This window comes from Carcharhinus amblyrhynchos, chromosome 24 (genome assembly GCF_965287045.1).
Source record: "Carcharhinus amblyrhynchos chromosome 24, sCarAmb.v2.hapA, whole genome shotgun sequence".
Taxonomy (NCBI): Eukaryota; Metazoa; Chordata; class Chondrichthyes; order Carcharhiniformes; family Carcharhinidae; genus Carcharhinus; species Carcharhinus amblyrhynchos.
In genome coordinates, this window is record NC_137347.1 from 1,186,910 (window position 1) to 1,203,578 (window position 16,669).

A 16,669-nucleotide genomic window follows, 5' to 3' on the forward strand; every position below is an offset into this window, starting at 1 on the left:
GGACAAGGGATAATAAGACTTGAAGCAAAGGAGCAGGGATTTTGAAGGCTGTTTTACCTGGGTGCTTTCAGGAAAGATTCTTCCATGAGATGTTGAACGTAGAAACAATGATTTCAAACAGCTAGACGATTGGGTCCTATCAATAATAGAGATCTCCAGAACAATGTGAGGCTTTCAGTTTGATTACTGGGGACTACATCTGAAAAATAGTTCTGCTCTCCCAATCTCAGTTTCTTTCCGTTGTCCTGTGATCTCTATCCATCTTGGAAAAGTGGAACATGTGGAGAACAGAGGAAATGATCCTGATTCGAATCCTGTTCCTCCCTAGTTTGAGTTAAGTTCTAAGTTGCCTCATTAGCACATGAGCTGTCCTGTCAGAACATAGGACAAGGGAACAAGACACTGTAAGGACTCAGTCCACCCTTTCACAGATGGTACCAAGCTGTGGTGTCATAGATTCTTTACTATATATTAAAAGAACCATTTCATGATGTTATGCACTTGAGGTTCACTCTCTGGGTGTGTGCAGTAGTGATTCAGTTGTATGTGACAGGCTTCTAGCAGTTGGAAATTGCTACTTGAAAAACTGCTGAGAGATCTGGAAACCTGCTTTCAACAATCGGCCGTTTGGAGCCTGTTGAAATATCTGACAAGGAAGAATCCCAGTCCACGTTTATCTATCCAAGTCTCAGCAGTGATCCAGACTAACTGTTCAGAAGCTAACAGCTCAACACAAATGGTGTGACGTTAAGGAGTAACTTCCTCACAATGCAAAGTGCATGCACAGGACCCCTTCAATACAGCAGAGTCTGACAAAACTTACTCTTAACTATCATTTTCAGATCAAGTGGGAATGGAAGGGGTGGGGTGTGGTCAGTGGGAGGGGTAGGTTTGTCAGGACTGGGGAAAAAACCAACTGTTCATTAATTAGGCAATTCATTTCTAATTTCCTGGTTATTGCATCACTGTTTGACCCTGACATCATTGAAGGGTCTGGTTGACACTGTGATGTGTCACATCAGACATTTCCACCCACTCCAGTCCCTTGAGTTTACCTTCTTCCCTGTGAGTGATATTTCAATCAGTTTCTATCATCGTGGTTCGTATTTGTTTAAAAGGTACGCAAACTCATGGGTGGGACTGAAAGTGGGACACTTGGCAATCTTTTACCTGTGGTGGCCAATTAAAAAAACACTGCATGCGCTGCCATCCAGTTGAAGATGGCAGCAAACACCCCCCCAGAGCTGCCAACGTCATCAGCAACCACTGATAGTGGTGTTCTTGAAGATCAACTACGCCAACATCCAACATCTTGGTATTATCTAACAATACTATCCACTCAACATGATGGCAGGCAACCCCATAACCGCAGGGAATGCCGTTGTTCCTGGGGATCCTTCCAATAGCCATGGAGCAGTCGCACCCCCTCAAGAACCTGCTGGGTTTACCTATTGGTCTCTCCATGTGGTGCTGCTCCTCCCATACTGATGGGAGCTGGATGTAGCTGATAATTGATCAGTTAACAGAATTATTTGGTCACTGTCTTCTGCTTGGTAGGTGGCCACAGCATTGAGCTTTCTGCCGCTGGTACTATTCCATGATGGTGGGAAGATATCACGCTCTCCTCCCAAAGCTTCCTGCAGTCACTTTGCCAAACCCCTTGCTTTTCAGTCTCCTGATAATGGGTAAAATTCATCCTCATTGTGCTCCACTTGGAAATTGCAAATGTCGTTAATGAACAAGGCTCAAGACTGCATTCAGTCAGAGATTTTGGAATCTCTCCCCAGTTTGTGATGAGTTGGACATCAGCAAAGCAACAATGAGTCAATCCAATTAGTGAGGGATCATGCTCCTGAATATTACCTGGAAACGATAAGGGACTGGATATGGAGAAATGTCTGATTAAATAAATTACTCTTGTGTGTTCACGGGGCAGCAGTGATGCAGTGTGCTGTCACTGAACTAAAATCCTGAGAACCAGGGCAGTGCTCTGGGGACCCAGGTTCAAATTCCATCATGGTAGATGGTGAAAATGAAATTTGATAAAAATTTGAAATATTAATGTCCTTTCGGGAAGGAAATCTGCCATCCTTACCCGGGCTGGCCTATAGTGATGTGGTTTACTCAGTTCAAGGGCATTTACGGATTGGCAATAAATGCTGGCATAGATCCCTTCAACTAATAAAGAAAAATTGATAGATGTAGTGATGAGCAAATAAGCACACAAGGGATAAAGAAATTGAAGGATATGTTGATGGGTTGGGATGAAGTTGGGTGAGGAAGTTCAAATGGAGCATAAATATTTATTACCGAGTATTGAACAGTGTGTTTCTGTGTTGTAAATTCAGTACGACTGAGACCAGTCAGGAAACTTCCCTATTCCAAGAAAGACAGAGGTCCATTTTTTAAAGATTTATGCTCAGGATGTGGGTCTGCTGGCAACGGTCAGCATTAATTGCTGGGCCGTTAAAACTTAGCCAAATCAGTGTGAGGCTGGAGTTATATAAGACCAGGCTGAGTGGGAGCATTTGACTTCCTTCCCAAGCAGACACCAATGAAAGTGATATTTACCAGTGTATCAATGACAGTCCAGCAGTTTCATCATCACCATCGGCAGCTGCAGCTCTTTAAAAAAAAACCAATGTTTATCCAGTGAAATTGAAATGTTCAAACTGCTAACGGACACTATTATACCACTACACATATATAAATCCTACCAATCGTTCGGCACTCCCTGCCTGTCACTTACTTTAAAGCTTTGAGCTGATTAAAAGTCTGATCTTTGTGCTGGTTAATCTCTGACCCAGGTTCATCACTCTAGTTTTGAGTCTTTGGTGCCTCAGTGAAAATGCTATGACTTTTGATCATTATAAAAATTGCTCCCCTTCCTGTTATGAGATTCTGTTATGACACATGGGGACTGTCGAGAGGGATGAGACTACATGGGACCTTTCAGTGAGCTAGCACGACTGTGGTGGCTGATGGCTTCCTGCAGTGCCAAATTCGACAACCTAAGATTGGCTTCACCTAATCAGCTTGTGTCTATTCTCTTTTCAGCCAAGGTTATGTCCTGCATAATGGCTGAAGCTATTCTCAATAAAATATATTATTCAAGCTGCTTAGTTTTAGAATTAAATAAGTCAGTTTTATCCCTGAAAATAGTGATAAAACTATATAGAGTGAGTCAGAGAGCTGCAAGAGTATACAGTTTGGTCTCCTGACTTAAAGAAAGACATACTTGCCATGGACAGAGAGCAATGAAGGTTCACTAAACTAATTCCTGGGACTGAGGGATTGTCCTATGAGGAACAATGAAGCTTTTATTTTCAGAGAGGTGATTTTATTCAAACGTACAAAATCCTTATGTGGCTCAATATTTCCCCTGGCTGGTGGGGGGGGCATTCCAGGACCAGGGGTTACGGTCTCAGAATAAGGGACAGCTGACTCAGGGCTCAGATGAGGAGGGATTTTCTCACTCAGAGGGAGAGTCTTTTGGAATTCTCTACCCTAGGGGACTGTGGAAGAAGCTCAGTCACTGAGTAAGTTCAAGGCTGAGATTGAGAGATCTCTACACATTAAAAACATTGAGAGATACAGGGATAGAGCAGAAAAACGGTATTCATAGAAACCCTACAATGCCGAAGGCCATTCAGCTCATCAAGCCTGCATCAATTAAAAATCCCACCCAGACCCTACCCCACTGGTCCTCCTGACACCAAGGGGCAATTTAGCATGGCCAATCCACCTAACAGGCACATCTTTGGACTGCGGGAGGAAACTGGAGTACCCAGAGGAAACCCATGCAGATACAGGGAGAATGTGCAAACTCCACACAGACAGTGACCCAAGCCAGGAATCGAACCTGGGTCTCTGACTCTGCTAAGCACTGTGCCACCGTGCTGCCCATAAGTGTTGGAATAAAAGTTCAGTCATAATCTTATTGAATAGCAGAGCAGGATTGTAGGACTGAGTGGCCTCATGCTGTTCCCATTTCCCATGTTCTCAAGAGGCCTCAGGATTTTTTGTCATGGGTAAAACATGAATCCCTTATACATTTACTACACAGTCTGGAGAGGGTAATTGCTTATCACCATACATTATTGTACAGTTTTGTAAGTGTACATTATTGTACAGTAATCTCACATGTGTATTCCCTTCCCAAAAAGGTAAACCAGCATTTTCAGAAATCGGATCCCTCTCTTTGTATGGACGCCTGCTTAACAGAGAGTTCGAGAAGCATCTCGGGTATCGCACAAGTACACGGCTAATTCTTGAAACCTTTATCTCCGTTCACCCTCTAACGGTTGGAGTTATATCTGAATGAACAGTTTTAATAAACATTGGGTTCTTTTATCGAGCCTTGTCAGCTTTCTTGTGGACAGTTTAATTGGGTTGAACATGTGGCCAAGAGCTGCATTAGCAACAGCTCCAAGTGCTGTTTGGTGAGATATCTTTTGGCAGTTTGTCCAATCTCACTTTCCATCGGGGTTAGCTAGCTTTCTCTTCGACAATCTCCATGATTCATATTTCATGGAATAGACAGAAAAGTCAAAACAACATTTTGGACAAACAACTGATATTAAACTGGAAGCAAAGAGAATGTGACTTTCTAAAGCATCTGAAATACAACAGAATTGTGTTATTGGTTGCTGCACCTACTGAGCTCAGGCTGAAGTCTCACTTAACACCATGGCTAAGGGTTCAGGACATGTGACTACTCCCTCAACCTCAGTGACTGTTCCCTCAACCTCAGTGACTCCGCCCTCAACCTCAGTGACTCCGCCCTCAACCTCAGTGACTCCGCCCTCAACCTCAGTGACTCCGCCCTCAGCCTCAGTGACTCCGCCCTCAGCCTCAGTGACTCCGCCCTCAACCTCAGTGACTCCGCCCTCAACCTCAGTGACTCCGCCCTCAGCCTCAGTGACTCCGCCCTCAACCTCAGTGACTTTCCCTCAACCTCGGTGACTCCGCCCTCAACCTCAGTGACTGTTCCCTCAACCTCGGTGACTCTGCCCTCAGCCTCAGTGACTCCGCCCTCAGCCTCAGTGACTCCGCCCTCAGCCTCGGTGACTGTTCCCTCAACCTCAGTGACTGTTCCCTCAACCTCGGTGACTCTGCCCTCAGCCTCGGTGACTCCGCCCTCAACCTCGGTGACTCTGCCCTCAGCCTCAGTGACTGCTCCCTCAGCCTCAGTGACTCTGCCCTCAGCCTCAGTGACTCCGCCCTCAGCCTCAGTGACTCCGCCCTCAGCCTCGGTGACTCCGCCCTCAGCCTCAGTGACTCCGCCCTCAGCCTCAGTGACTCCGCCCTCAGCCTCAGTGACTCCGCCCTCAGCCTCGGTGACTCCGCCCTCAGCCTCAGTGACTCCGCCCTCAGCCTCAGTGACTCCGCCCTCAGCCTCAGTGACTCCGCCCTCAGCCTCGGTGACTCCGCCCTCAGCCTCAGTGACTCCGCCCTCAGCCTCGCTGACTCCACCCTCATCCTCGGTGACCATTCAGCCCATCAAGTCTGCACCAATTAAAAATCCCACTCAGGCCCTACCCCACTGGCCCCCCCTGACACCAAGGGGTAATTTATCACGGCCAATCCACCTAACCCGTACATTTTTGGACTGTGGGAGGAAACCGGAGCACCCGGAGGAAACCCACGCAGACACGGGGAGAATGTGCAAACTCTGCACAGACAGTGACCTGAGCCTGGAATCGAACCTGGGTCCCTGACTCTGCTAAGCACTGTGCCACCGTGCTGCCCATAAGTGTTGGCCCTCAGCCTCGGTGACAGTGCCCTCAGTGTGACAGCATCAAGAACTTTCCAGAAACTTCAATGTGATATCACAAATTATGTGATAGATGTAACAATGTGCCAATAGGACGCGGGGCTCTGAGTTTGTGGCTGACACCACGCCTTGAGCTGACATTATGACTGTTCTATCTCCCTAGGAAGACTGCCAGTCACAATCGAGAGCATGTATTGGAGTACACCGCCTGTGATTTTTCAATGTCCCGGGTGGGAGTGCAGGGGTCTATCCTGTGACCTGCTGGGAATCTACTGCTGCTGGTGAGAGAGAGAGAGGCCTTGGGCCTTGCACCTCGCAAGCTTCAGAGTCTGCAAAGGAGAGAGGAGAGGGAAACTAGAGTGAGCCTGGGCTTGCCTCCCCTTTCATTTTAAGGTTGTTGCTTCCTGCTGGAGGATGGGGAGGGCTTTTCTACAGACTGAAGGGGTCAGACGTGAAGGACAACACTGGACCTAAAGCAAAGCCCCTCTGATGCACCACAGCAATTTGGAACATGTTACTGGCCCCACTTCCCTCTCCTCTGCCTGGGGCCCCAACTCTCCATCACTCATCCTCTCTCCTGCTCTTCCCTCTCTCAAAGAACAACCCAGCACTGGAAACAGGCCCTTCGGCCCAACGAGCCCACGCCGCCATCTTGTGTTTTTCCTCCTCCACCCTTGACCCATGTCTACGCTTATGGTAAACCCATTGGAAACCAGATTGAGGGGAGAATAATTTAGGGACACGAAACCCACACCAGTTCGGGAGACAAAGCCACACGACTCCTGGAGTGGTCAGGGTGGGTTCTACATGAGCCACATGGTATCTAATTCTAGCAGGGTGGCTGTCTTGTTGGCCACGCACTTTCAGCCGGAAATCTTGGCTATCCAGGAGGCCTGTGCCAAGCCGCTCGCTCTGCTTCCCGGTAACTTCTGCCAGGAGAATGTGAGAGGGGGTCGACAAAGAGGCAGAGGTACAAGGTCAAGGAGTTGGAGAAGAGGGTTTGTGGCCTGGAGTCACAGCTCGCTCAGACCCATGGGAACTCGGGCCTACGGCTGGTGTAGAAAGGCCACAGCACGGAGGGATTTCCCCTACGGACACTGCTGCACACCTTCCACTGCCATGCCTTTCCCGGCTCCGCCTGGGCACGCCTTGTTACTGTCCGGCGTTGGAGAGACCCTCTCCCACTACCCCGGGGACCTGTGATGGAGGGTGCTGCACCCAGCAGTTCCCTACAACCATAAATTGCACCAGTTCACGGGTCCCCAAGGAACCTGCCCTTTTATTGTGGTCTCGTGGAGTCCACATTAAACACTTTAGGCTGCACTCCCTTTTCAGTTACCTCAAAAAAAAGCTTTTACTGATGTTCAGTTTGTGCCATTCGGTCCCATGGTCTGTTCACAAGTTCAGGCAGTGGGTGACCAAGGGGCTTGTCCAAACCCGAGTGTCTGCCCCTTTACCACAGATATATTTGCTGGTGGGTGTCCCTGCAGAGGGAGCGTGTGGTGTCCAAGGGCACTGCTGTGCCCTCTGTTGCTCGCTGGGCATTGCAGGGACTGGGGGTGTGTTATTGATCCCTTTAACCACAGTTTGATTTCATGTTTTATGTTTCCCTTCTGCTTTGTTGCGGTTCTCCCTCTTAATTCATCCCTCAGTTTATTTGATTTAGTTTATGGCACCTTTGTATAAAACAGCCTAAACTTCCAGCGGGGCAATATTTCTCAGTAAGAAGTCTCACACAACCAGTGTGAGTCCAACAGGTTTATCTGGTGTTATGAGGTGAGCTGAGTTGACTCATCTGATGAAGGAGCAGTGCTCCAAAAGCTTGTGATACCAAATAAACCTGTTGGATTTTAACCTGGTGTTGTGAGACTTCTTACTGTGCCCACCCCAATCCAACACCAGCATCTCCACATCATGGTTACCACCAATATTCCACATAATACCTTCACAGTAGATGGTAAACAAATATCAAAATCTGATGTGGATAAACTTCCCACACCTTCCTGATTGATATGGGGGGAGCACAGAGGCTTCTTATACTCAGTAGTTAAACAGTAATAGTGAATTTCCCAAAATAATAATCTGTGTTTAAAATTAACTGTTGGTAACATATGAATTAGGAGCAGCAGTTGGCCCCTCGAGCCTGCTCCATCATCCAATAAGATCATGGCTGATTTGTAACCTCATTCCTGCCTATCCCTGATAACCTTTCACCCCCTTGTTAATTAAGAATCTATCTCACTCTGCTTTAAAAATATTCAGAGCCCCAACCTCTACTGCCTTTTGAGGAAGAGAGTTCCAGACGCTCACCACCCTCAGAGAGAAAAATATCTCCTCATCTCCATCTTGACTGAGCAACCCCTCATTTTTAAACAGTGACCCCTAGTTCAAGATCCTCCGACAAGAGGAATCATCCTCTCCACCTCCACCTGTCAATATCCCTCAGGATCTTGAAGGTTTCGATCAAGTTGCCTCTTACTCTTCAATACTCTTGTGACTATAAGCCTAACCTCTCCAACCTTTCCTCATAAGACAACCCACTCATTCCTGGTATTAGTCCAGTGAACCTTCCGTAATCCTATTGCTGCTGGGAAGGGAAAATCGTTTCCGGGTTCTTCAATAAAATAAGGTTTCAAAGTATCCTGCAAACCCCTTGAGTGGTTCAGGATTTCCCCTGAATCCTGTGTAGGCTTCAATGATTTCAATCGTTTGCAACAACACATTGTAAGACTGGTTGCCACGTTATTTGGGAATTTAACTTTCTGAATTGTGACTGTTATAAAATACAGCACCTGTAAACTTCCTACTCTCTCACTCACTCCTTGTGCCGTGTTTATGCAGTGGGACAGGAGTCATTTGGGAACTTCCTGGGAACAGAGATTTTCCCTCATACAATATCTGAAAGTTTGGTTTTACTGGCCTCATGAGTAAATCCGCATCATGTTATTGGGTTGTGTAGGCCTCCATATGTCAACACAAAGGCTCAGTTGAAGTCACTCAGTCAGAACGTTGTGGGCTTATATCACAGACTCTTCATAATGACAGTGCAGTGCTGAGGGAGAAAACTGCCCTTTCCAGTGGTTTAAATGGACATTAAAGATCCCAAGGCACAATTTGATGAGCAGGGTGTTCTCTGTGTCCTGACCAATGCATTCCTCTCAGACAACATCACCATGGAAATAGATTAACATCTTATTGCTGTTTGAGTTTTTTTTTGCTATGTTCTAAATGCCTGTCAGATTTGCCTGTCCGACAGTCATTGTACCTGAAAGCAAATGTGAAGCAACCTGAGACATTTCAGAGAGATGGTGATAAAGTCCTCTGTGTGGCCAATCTGCTTCCAACCAGCAGTTCAACAGCATAAAACACAGGACATAACTGAAACTCCCCATAACATTTTAAATAACCTGATGATTCAGTACACATTCCCCTTTAAACTCTTGCATGATTTCTAAGCTTGTGCTCAGCTATACAAGGACAGGACGCCTTTGTGATGATTAGGTAATGATTTTTAACAGCAGCACTTTTTTAGCTCTTCCAGCCGTGTGCATCCCAAGACCGGAATTCCAGGCTGACAAAGAACAAAGAACAACACAGCACGGGAAACAGGTCCTCCGGCCCAATGAGCCCGCGCTGCCATCCCAACACCCTTGACCCATGGGTCTTTGCTTATGGTTAAAGGACTTTAAAATGGACCAGCAAATTTTTTGTCTGTTCCCCCCCCCATGGAGGATTGAACCAGAAAATGTTGCCCGGTGTTGGTTTGATGCCGGTTAGTTACAAGGAAATATCAGTCTTACTCTGCCATTTCCTTTCTATTTGCTTTCCCTCTTCTATTAGATACATCACTCACAGATCTATAAGTATTGGTCTCGCTGTGAGACAGGTTTGTATGTGATATTTGAAAGTTAGAACGGCCCATGAGAATGGGATGTCACCATTGCACAGTTTCAATATTTAACTTGGGTCTCTAGTTGTCTACCTTATCATCTGTGGGTGAGTTTATAGCTGTTATCTGAATCATACACAGGCTAACGGTTTGACAGGGGACTGGTAGTGATGGCTTTCAAATATTGCATTTCTAATACAGTCACTGGGGTCCTTATACTTCATTTAACATGAGCCAAAGGACTAGGTTAGATTTCTCTTTCATTCACACTCCACTGAGAAGTGTTGTCCTGCTCTTACATGAAGATTGCACTTGGGTTTTGTGCGTTTGTGTTTGACAGCTTTCATTTTACACTGCTTCATTTTGATGGGAAGACAATTACAGGCTGAGACACACAACAGTAGAAAAATCACAGCCAGAATGCACCAGAGCATTCCCACCTTTATACCTCCAACCTTCCAATAAGCCCCTTCCCAAAACAGGATTTGATTCAACAATTCCTCAAGAATCTTTCGCATTTTCCCAGCTAACCGAGGTCCTTCTAGAACACCCTGCCTTGCATCAGGGAGAGATGTCTCTAATGCTATCCAGCAAGATCATTGAAATACTGATGACCACAGATAAATGGTCACATGCTAACAGAATATTGACCCTGGTCAGAATCCTGAGAATAAGATTGAAATCTGTCTGCAATCCAGCTTCTACTGATATGATGCTATACTGTGTTCAACCTGACCTTTCACATGTTTCCTTTGTTACAGAAAGTGAAGCAAAAATCAGGAATCTCAGACACAGCCCAAATACGATGAACCATATTGTTGGAATGTAGGAAATAGGAATCCCTCCTTAATCTGGAAATCCTATTTGCTTTTTTTTGGCCAATCTTTTATGATGGATTGCCCCTTTGTGCAGATGCATTATTGAGGTTGGGGTTGGAAAATAGCTACAAGCCTTCTGTAAAAACATTCACAGGCCATCCTGATGAAATACGTCGGCTGCAGTTTTGGAATTACAGGAGTCATCTTCCAACTTTATTCTCATTTTGGGCTGGTGATGGTCCTCGAGGAAACAGGAGATATTCCTTGAAGTGGTGAGATCTGTTCTTCAAAAGTTGATCATTGGTACAGAAAAGACATAATTAAATTAAAATGAAAAACAGTAATGATGGTTTTTAAATGTCTTCTTCAATCTGTTAGTGTCAATTCACATAACTACATTCAGTCAGGTTACAGTTCAGCCTAGGTCACCTGGACCTTCTAATCACCTTACTCTAGATTTGTAGAGGCAGATACGTTCAACGTCTGGGTAGACATAGAGATATCTGTAGTGTCCACTGGACTATGATAGTCAGAGGTCAGGTCCTGGTCAATGAGAGGAATGTTCATTGCAGCCAGAGTCAATGCTGTCACTGAACCTTTGCTTAAACTTTGGCTGTAGATCATCAACAACATATCCAGCTTTTGTTCTATGGACTGCACCTGGAATATACAGAGAAAAAGACATGGTATAAATAATCAGAGACGGAATGAAACTAGGATACACTAAAATAAAAATACCAATGTACATGGTATTCAAGTTATAGTAATGTGTGGTCAAGGGTCAAAATGGAGATGCAGTCGGTGGTGTGATTGGTGATGTAGTGATCTCTAATTACATCTTTGTCATCATTTTGTGAGTGAGATACTAGGAAAATAATGGCAGAAATTATCCTACAATCCCCTTGATCTGATCTATTTTTCACTAAGAATAAGGGTGGCATGGTAGCACAGTGGTTAGCACTGCTGTTTCACAGCTCCAGGGTCCTGGGTTCGATTCCCGGCTTGGGTCACTGTCTGTGTGGGATTTGCACATTCTCCTTGTGTCTGCGTGGGTTTCCTCCCACAGTCCAAAGATGTGTGGTTTAGATTGATTGGTCATGCTAAAATTGCCCCTTAGTGTCCTGGGATGCATAGGTTAGAGGGATTAGTGGGTATGATATGGGGGTAGGGCCTGGGTGGGATTGTGGTTGGTATTGGGCCGAAGGGCCTCTTTCTACACTGTACTACGATAAGGCTGATCTGTGACCAAGTTCCATTGATCTTTGCTTCATCAGTCTCAGATTTAATATCAACTGCTGTTTGTGGAAAGGAATTCCAATCTTCTAATATGCTTTGTCTACAGAAATGTTTCCAAACTTTATTCTGAAAGATCTGGTTTTAATTTTCCGACTATGTCCCTATTCCTAGACTCGCTTCCAGTAGAAATAGCTTTTCTTCAGCTGTCCGCTCAACCCCACTTAATAGCTTGAAAAGTTTGATTAAAGCTCATTTTACCTTTTAAATTCCAGGGAATACTATACTCATTTATTTAATATTTCACCTTAATTTCACCGTTGAAGGCTCGGTAATATTGATGTTCTGCAGCTGCTTTAGCAGATGGGTCTTCAGTGAGGAGAATATTCAGTTGTTCGCTGTCTTGGTTGGTGAAGCCATATTTGTGATTTTAAACCAAATATTAATTTGTAGATCTAATAGCAAATGTTGCATATTTAATTTGATTTGATTTATTATTGTCACACGTATTAACATACGGAGAAAAGTGTTGTTTCTTGCGCACTATACAGACAAAGCATACCGTTCATAGAGAAGGAAACAAGAGTGCAGAATGTAGTGCTACAGTCATAGCGAGGGTGTAGAGAAAGATCAACATAATGCAAAGTAGGTCCATTCAAAAGTCTGACAGCAGCAGAGAGGAAGAAGCTGTTCTTGACTCGGTTGGTGCGTGACCTCAGACTTTTGTATCATTTTCCTGGCAGAAGAAAACGGAAGAGAGAATGTACAGGGTGTGTGGGTCCTTGATTATACTGGCTGCTTTTAAAGAAAAGCAAAAGTAAGTAAAGTTTATGTATTAGTCACAAGTAAGGCTTACATTAACACTGCAATGAAATTACCGTGAAACTCTCCTAGTCGCTGTGAGTCACTGTGCCTAACCAGCACGTCTTTCAGACTGTGGGAAGAAACCGGAGCACTCGGAGGAAACCCAAGCAGACAGTCACCCAAGCAGGGGAGAACCTGCGAACTTCACACAGACAGTGACCCAAGCCAGGAATCGAACCCGGATCCCCAGTGCTGTGAGGTAGCAGTGCTAACCCACTGTGCCACCGTGCTGCCCCCAGGCAGTGGGAAGTGTAGGTGGAGACAATGGATGGGAGGCTGGTTTACTTGATGAACTGGGCTTCATTCACAACCCTTTGTAGTTTCTTGCAGTCTTGGACAGAGCAGGAGCCTTACCACATCTGGAAAGATGCTTTCTGTGGTACATCTGTAAAAGTTGGTGAGAGTCATAGCTGACAAGCCAAATTTCCTTCGTCTTTTGAGAAAGTAGAGGCGTTGATGGGCTTTCTTAACTATAGCATCAGTATGGAGGGACCAGGACAGGTTGTTGGTGATCTGGACACCTAGAAACTTGAAGCTCTTGAGCATTTCCACTTCATATGATGTCGCTGTTGGAGGGGTGAGTATTTTTCAGTGCACTCCCTTGTCCTGCAGGAACCTCACTCTGTTCTCCCCGAATGTTGAGATAGCTTGATTGCAGAGATTTCATCCTATGGACCTGTCCAGCGTTTATCTTTTCCAACAGGCTCCAAGATTGGTTTTCAAAGCACCTTTGTATCTAAGGACATCCTATGCTGTGGGATCCCACGCCTACCCTGCCCCTTCCCCAGCGTAATAGCCCTCACATTCCTACCCCTCATCAGTTCTGAAGAAGAATCATATTATGCTCAAAATTTTAACTCTGACCCAGATCTTCATTCATAGGTCAGAGATGGGAGAGAAATTAAACTTTAAAAATATTAGATTAAAATAATAAACAAACCTCCAGCCCTCATCTACTCTCAGCTCCCCCCGTGCCCCTCCCATACACTCCTCATGTCACAACCATGGCAATCCACCCCCCCCGTGGCCCCACATACTCCCTAAGAAAACTTATACCCCTCTACCTAATCTCTAATGGTCCATTAAACTTTCCAGGCACTCCACAACCCAATGGAGCGATATATAATCCTTGTTCTTTACTCAGAGGGTAGTAAGGGTGTGGAATGCCCTGCCTGCAGCAGTTGTGGACTCGCCAACTTTAAGGGCGTTCAAATGGTCAGTGGATAGGCATATGGATAACATTGGAATAGTTTCGATTAGAGGGTCATTAGATTGGTTCCACTGGTCGGCGCAACATCGAGGGCCGAAGGGCCTGTACTGTGCTGGAATGTTCTATGTTCTGTTGGTGCCTACTCTTGCTCGTACCCTCTCCATGTAAACTCACCGAGTATCCTTTGACATTTCCAATGAGGATGCAACATTTATACACAAACAACATGCTTACTTTCAACATTTAGTCATTTAGTGGTACAGTACTTGAGTATTGCTGAAAATTTTATTGAAGCTTCTCCCTCGCAAGAATACCAATGTGAGGGAAACAACAACTTTAAACTGGATGAAGAAAGGCTGCTGATTGGTTGGCATGGGGACTCAGTGTTGAACTTCCCGTCCTATCTGCACACTCTGGGTTGCTGGCTGACCAAAATCCCATTTCCCTGGAGACAGAGCTGATTTAAATGGCTCACCGTCTCTGTGCACCACACACGTGCGAACCCTAGCCCAACTCCAGTCCATGGCAATGCCTCTACCAATTAGAATACTTGTAAGAAAGCAGAACTCCTGAACTGAGTTGAGGGATATATCTTTATGACTATTACAAGGTCTTCACGTTTATGACCAGGAACAGGATGGTATAAAATCTCTGCCCTTTTCAGAGTTATTGCAAGGACAAAGTGTTCTGATGCTTGGCTAAAGCAGATAAATAGCTGGAAGTGTGTACCAGGAGAGCGAGGACTTCAGCAAACAAGAGCTTGCTTAGTAGCTGTTCTTTGATCTTTGTGCATGTTTTGAACTGTTGCAGACTGAAGAGGTTACTATCCATCCTGAAGTGAATAGATAATCCTATGTTGAGATGTTTAAGCCCATACAAGGCTGATAAGTAAATGACAAATATAAACAGGAGTCATTAAGCAGATTGGAATGCCCTGCCTGCTGCAGTTGTGGATGCGCCTAGTTTGGGGGCGTTTAAGAGATCTGTGGATAGGTTTATGGATGGAAAGGGTTTGGTTTAGGTTAGAGGGTCATTGCTTTTTAACTGGCCGGCGCAACATCGTGGGCCGAAGGGCCTGTTCTGCGCTGTAATGTTCCATGTTCTATGTTCTATGTTTGATGCCTTTAGTGACTGGAATGATAAAGTATCATTCTGCATCACACTAGCCATTGTATCAGCTTGAAACGTGCGGATGACCCTATTCATCCTTTCCAGGGCTCCCATATTTGTACAATAAGAAGTCTCACGACACCAGTTTAAAATCCAACAGGATTATTTGGTAGCACAAGCTTTCAGAGTCTCAGGTCGTTCTTCAGGTGAGTGAGAGTTCTGTTCACAAACAGGGCATATAAAGACACAAACTCAATTTACAAGATAACGATTGGAATGTGAGTCTTTACAGGTAATCAAGTCTCAAAGCTACAGATAATGTGAGTGGAGAGAGGGTTAAACACAGGTTAAAGAGATGTGTATTGTCTCCAGACAGGACAGTTAGTGAGATTCTGCAAACCCAGGCAAGTCGTGGGGGTTACAGATAGTGCGACATGAACCCAAGATCCAGGTTGAGGCTATTAGATTCTGCTCACGATTCTCTGCACTGTTGAGTGTTGTGAAGGCTGCCTTGGAGAACAGTTACCCGAAGATCAGAGGCTGAATGCCCGTGACTGCTAAAGTGTTCCCCGACTAGAAGAGAACACTCCTGCCTGGTGATTGTCGAGGTTCAGCAGTTCTGAGACTTTGTACTGTGCTTACCCCAGTCCACTGCCGGCATCTCCACATCATATTTGTACAACACCGTGCTTTACAACGAAGACCTTGGCCAGGTCAGTAAACAGTTTGTTGAGGTTCTTCTTCTGTTTGAGAAACACTTCTTGAAGTTGATGGGAACAAAGATCCCCCTCAGGATCCCCCATGGCCCGTTGGCCGTGCTAAACTCTCTCTCATTCTACCTGAGTGTGGCGATTAGGGGATTTTCACAGTAATTTCATTGCAACGTGAGCCTACTTGTGACAATAATAAATAAACTTAAACTTAAGATCGCGTTGATCATTCCTCATCCAGAACAAAAGTCACACTGTGATTATGGGCTGACCAAGTCTGTACAATGGGTGACAATCTTGTCACAATCTGAACACCCTGGAGAATTCTCAAGGAGGGTTCCTTCGAAGTGTGAGTGCTGCTCAGACTGCTGGCTGATCAGGAGCAGAACTGAACGAAACAACAAGGGAAGCCTGATGTAACTATCCTAAAAGATTTAGCCAAGAAACAGGAACTGGAACAAAACTTAGCTGTTGAGTTTATCACAGTTCCAGAAGATAACACAGGTATTGACAATTCTTGGAAGAAACTAAATAAAGTCTCTCATAGTGGAGATCTTTGAATTCATCAAACAGAAGCGTCAAGATTGGTTCCACAAGAATGACCATGATCTAACGAAGCTAACAGCAGCAAAAGCCAGATACCATCAAATAAAATAGATACTGAAAGATAAACTGACAGAAATGAAGAACTGATGATAGGAGAACAAGGCTCAGGAAGCTGCCACAACGCATAACTACATGCTCTCAATGAAGGTCTATCTATGGCCCCAAAGCAATGGTACTACACCCATCTTCTCAGATTCTCCAGTGACACTGAAGGAACAGTGATATATCTTCAAGTCAGGATGGTGAGTGGATTGGAGAGGAACATGTTCCCTGCCCTTGTCTTTCTAGATGTGGGTTTGGAAGGTGCCAAAGAAACCTTTGTGAGTGGCTGCAATGCATCTTGTAGATGGTACACACTCTGCCACTGTGCAGCGGTGAATGTGAGTAGTAATCAATCGGGTGGCTTTGTCCTGGGTGCTGTTGGGCTTCTTCAGTGTTGTTGGAGCTGCACCC

At 45.2% G+C, this 16,669-nt stretch overlaps 1 protein-coding gene across 1 annotated transcript in view; it reads right to left on the reverse strand.

Moving 5' to 3' along the window:
- Positions 1-5,663: 5,663 nt before the first annotated feature.
- The window catches only part of kcnq4 (potassium voltage-gated channel subfamily Q member 4), a 545,719-nt gene continuing 534,713 nt past the window's right edge, over positions 5,664-16,669 (reverse strand). The window contains exon 14 of the mRNA XM_080211232.1: positions 5,664-11,143. Coding sequence (XP_080067358.1) covers positions 10,931-11,143 — 213 coding nt within the window. The 3' untranslated portion in view covers positions 5,664-10,930. The remainder of the gene's footprint in view (positions 11,144-16,669) is intronic.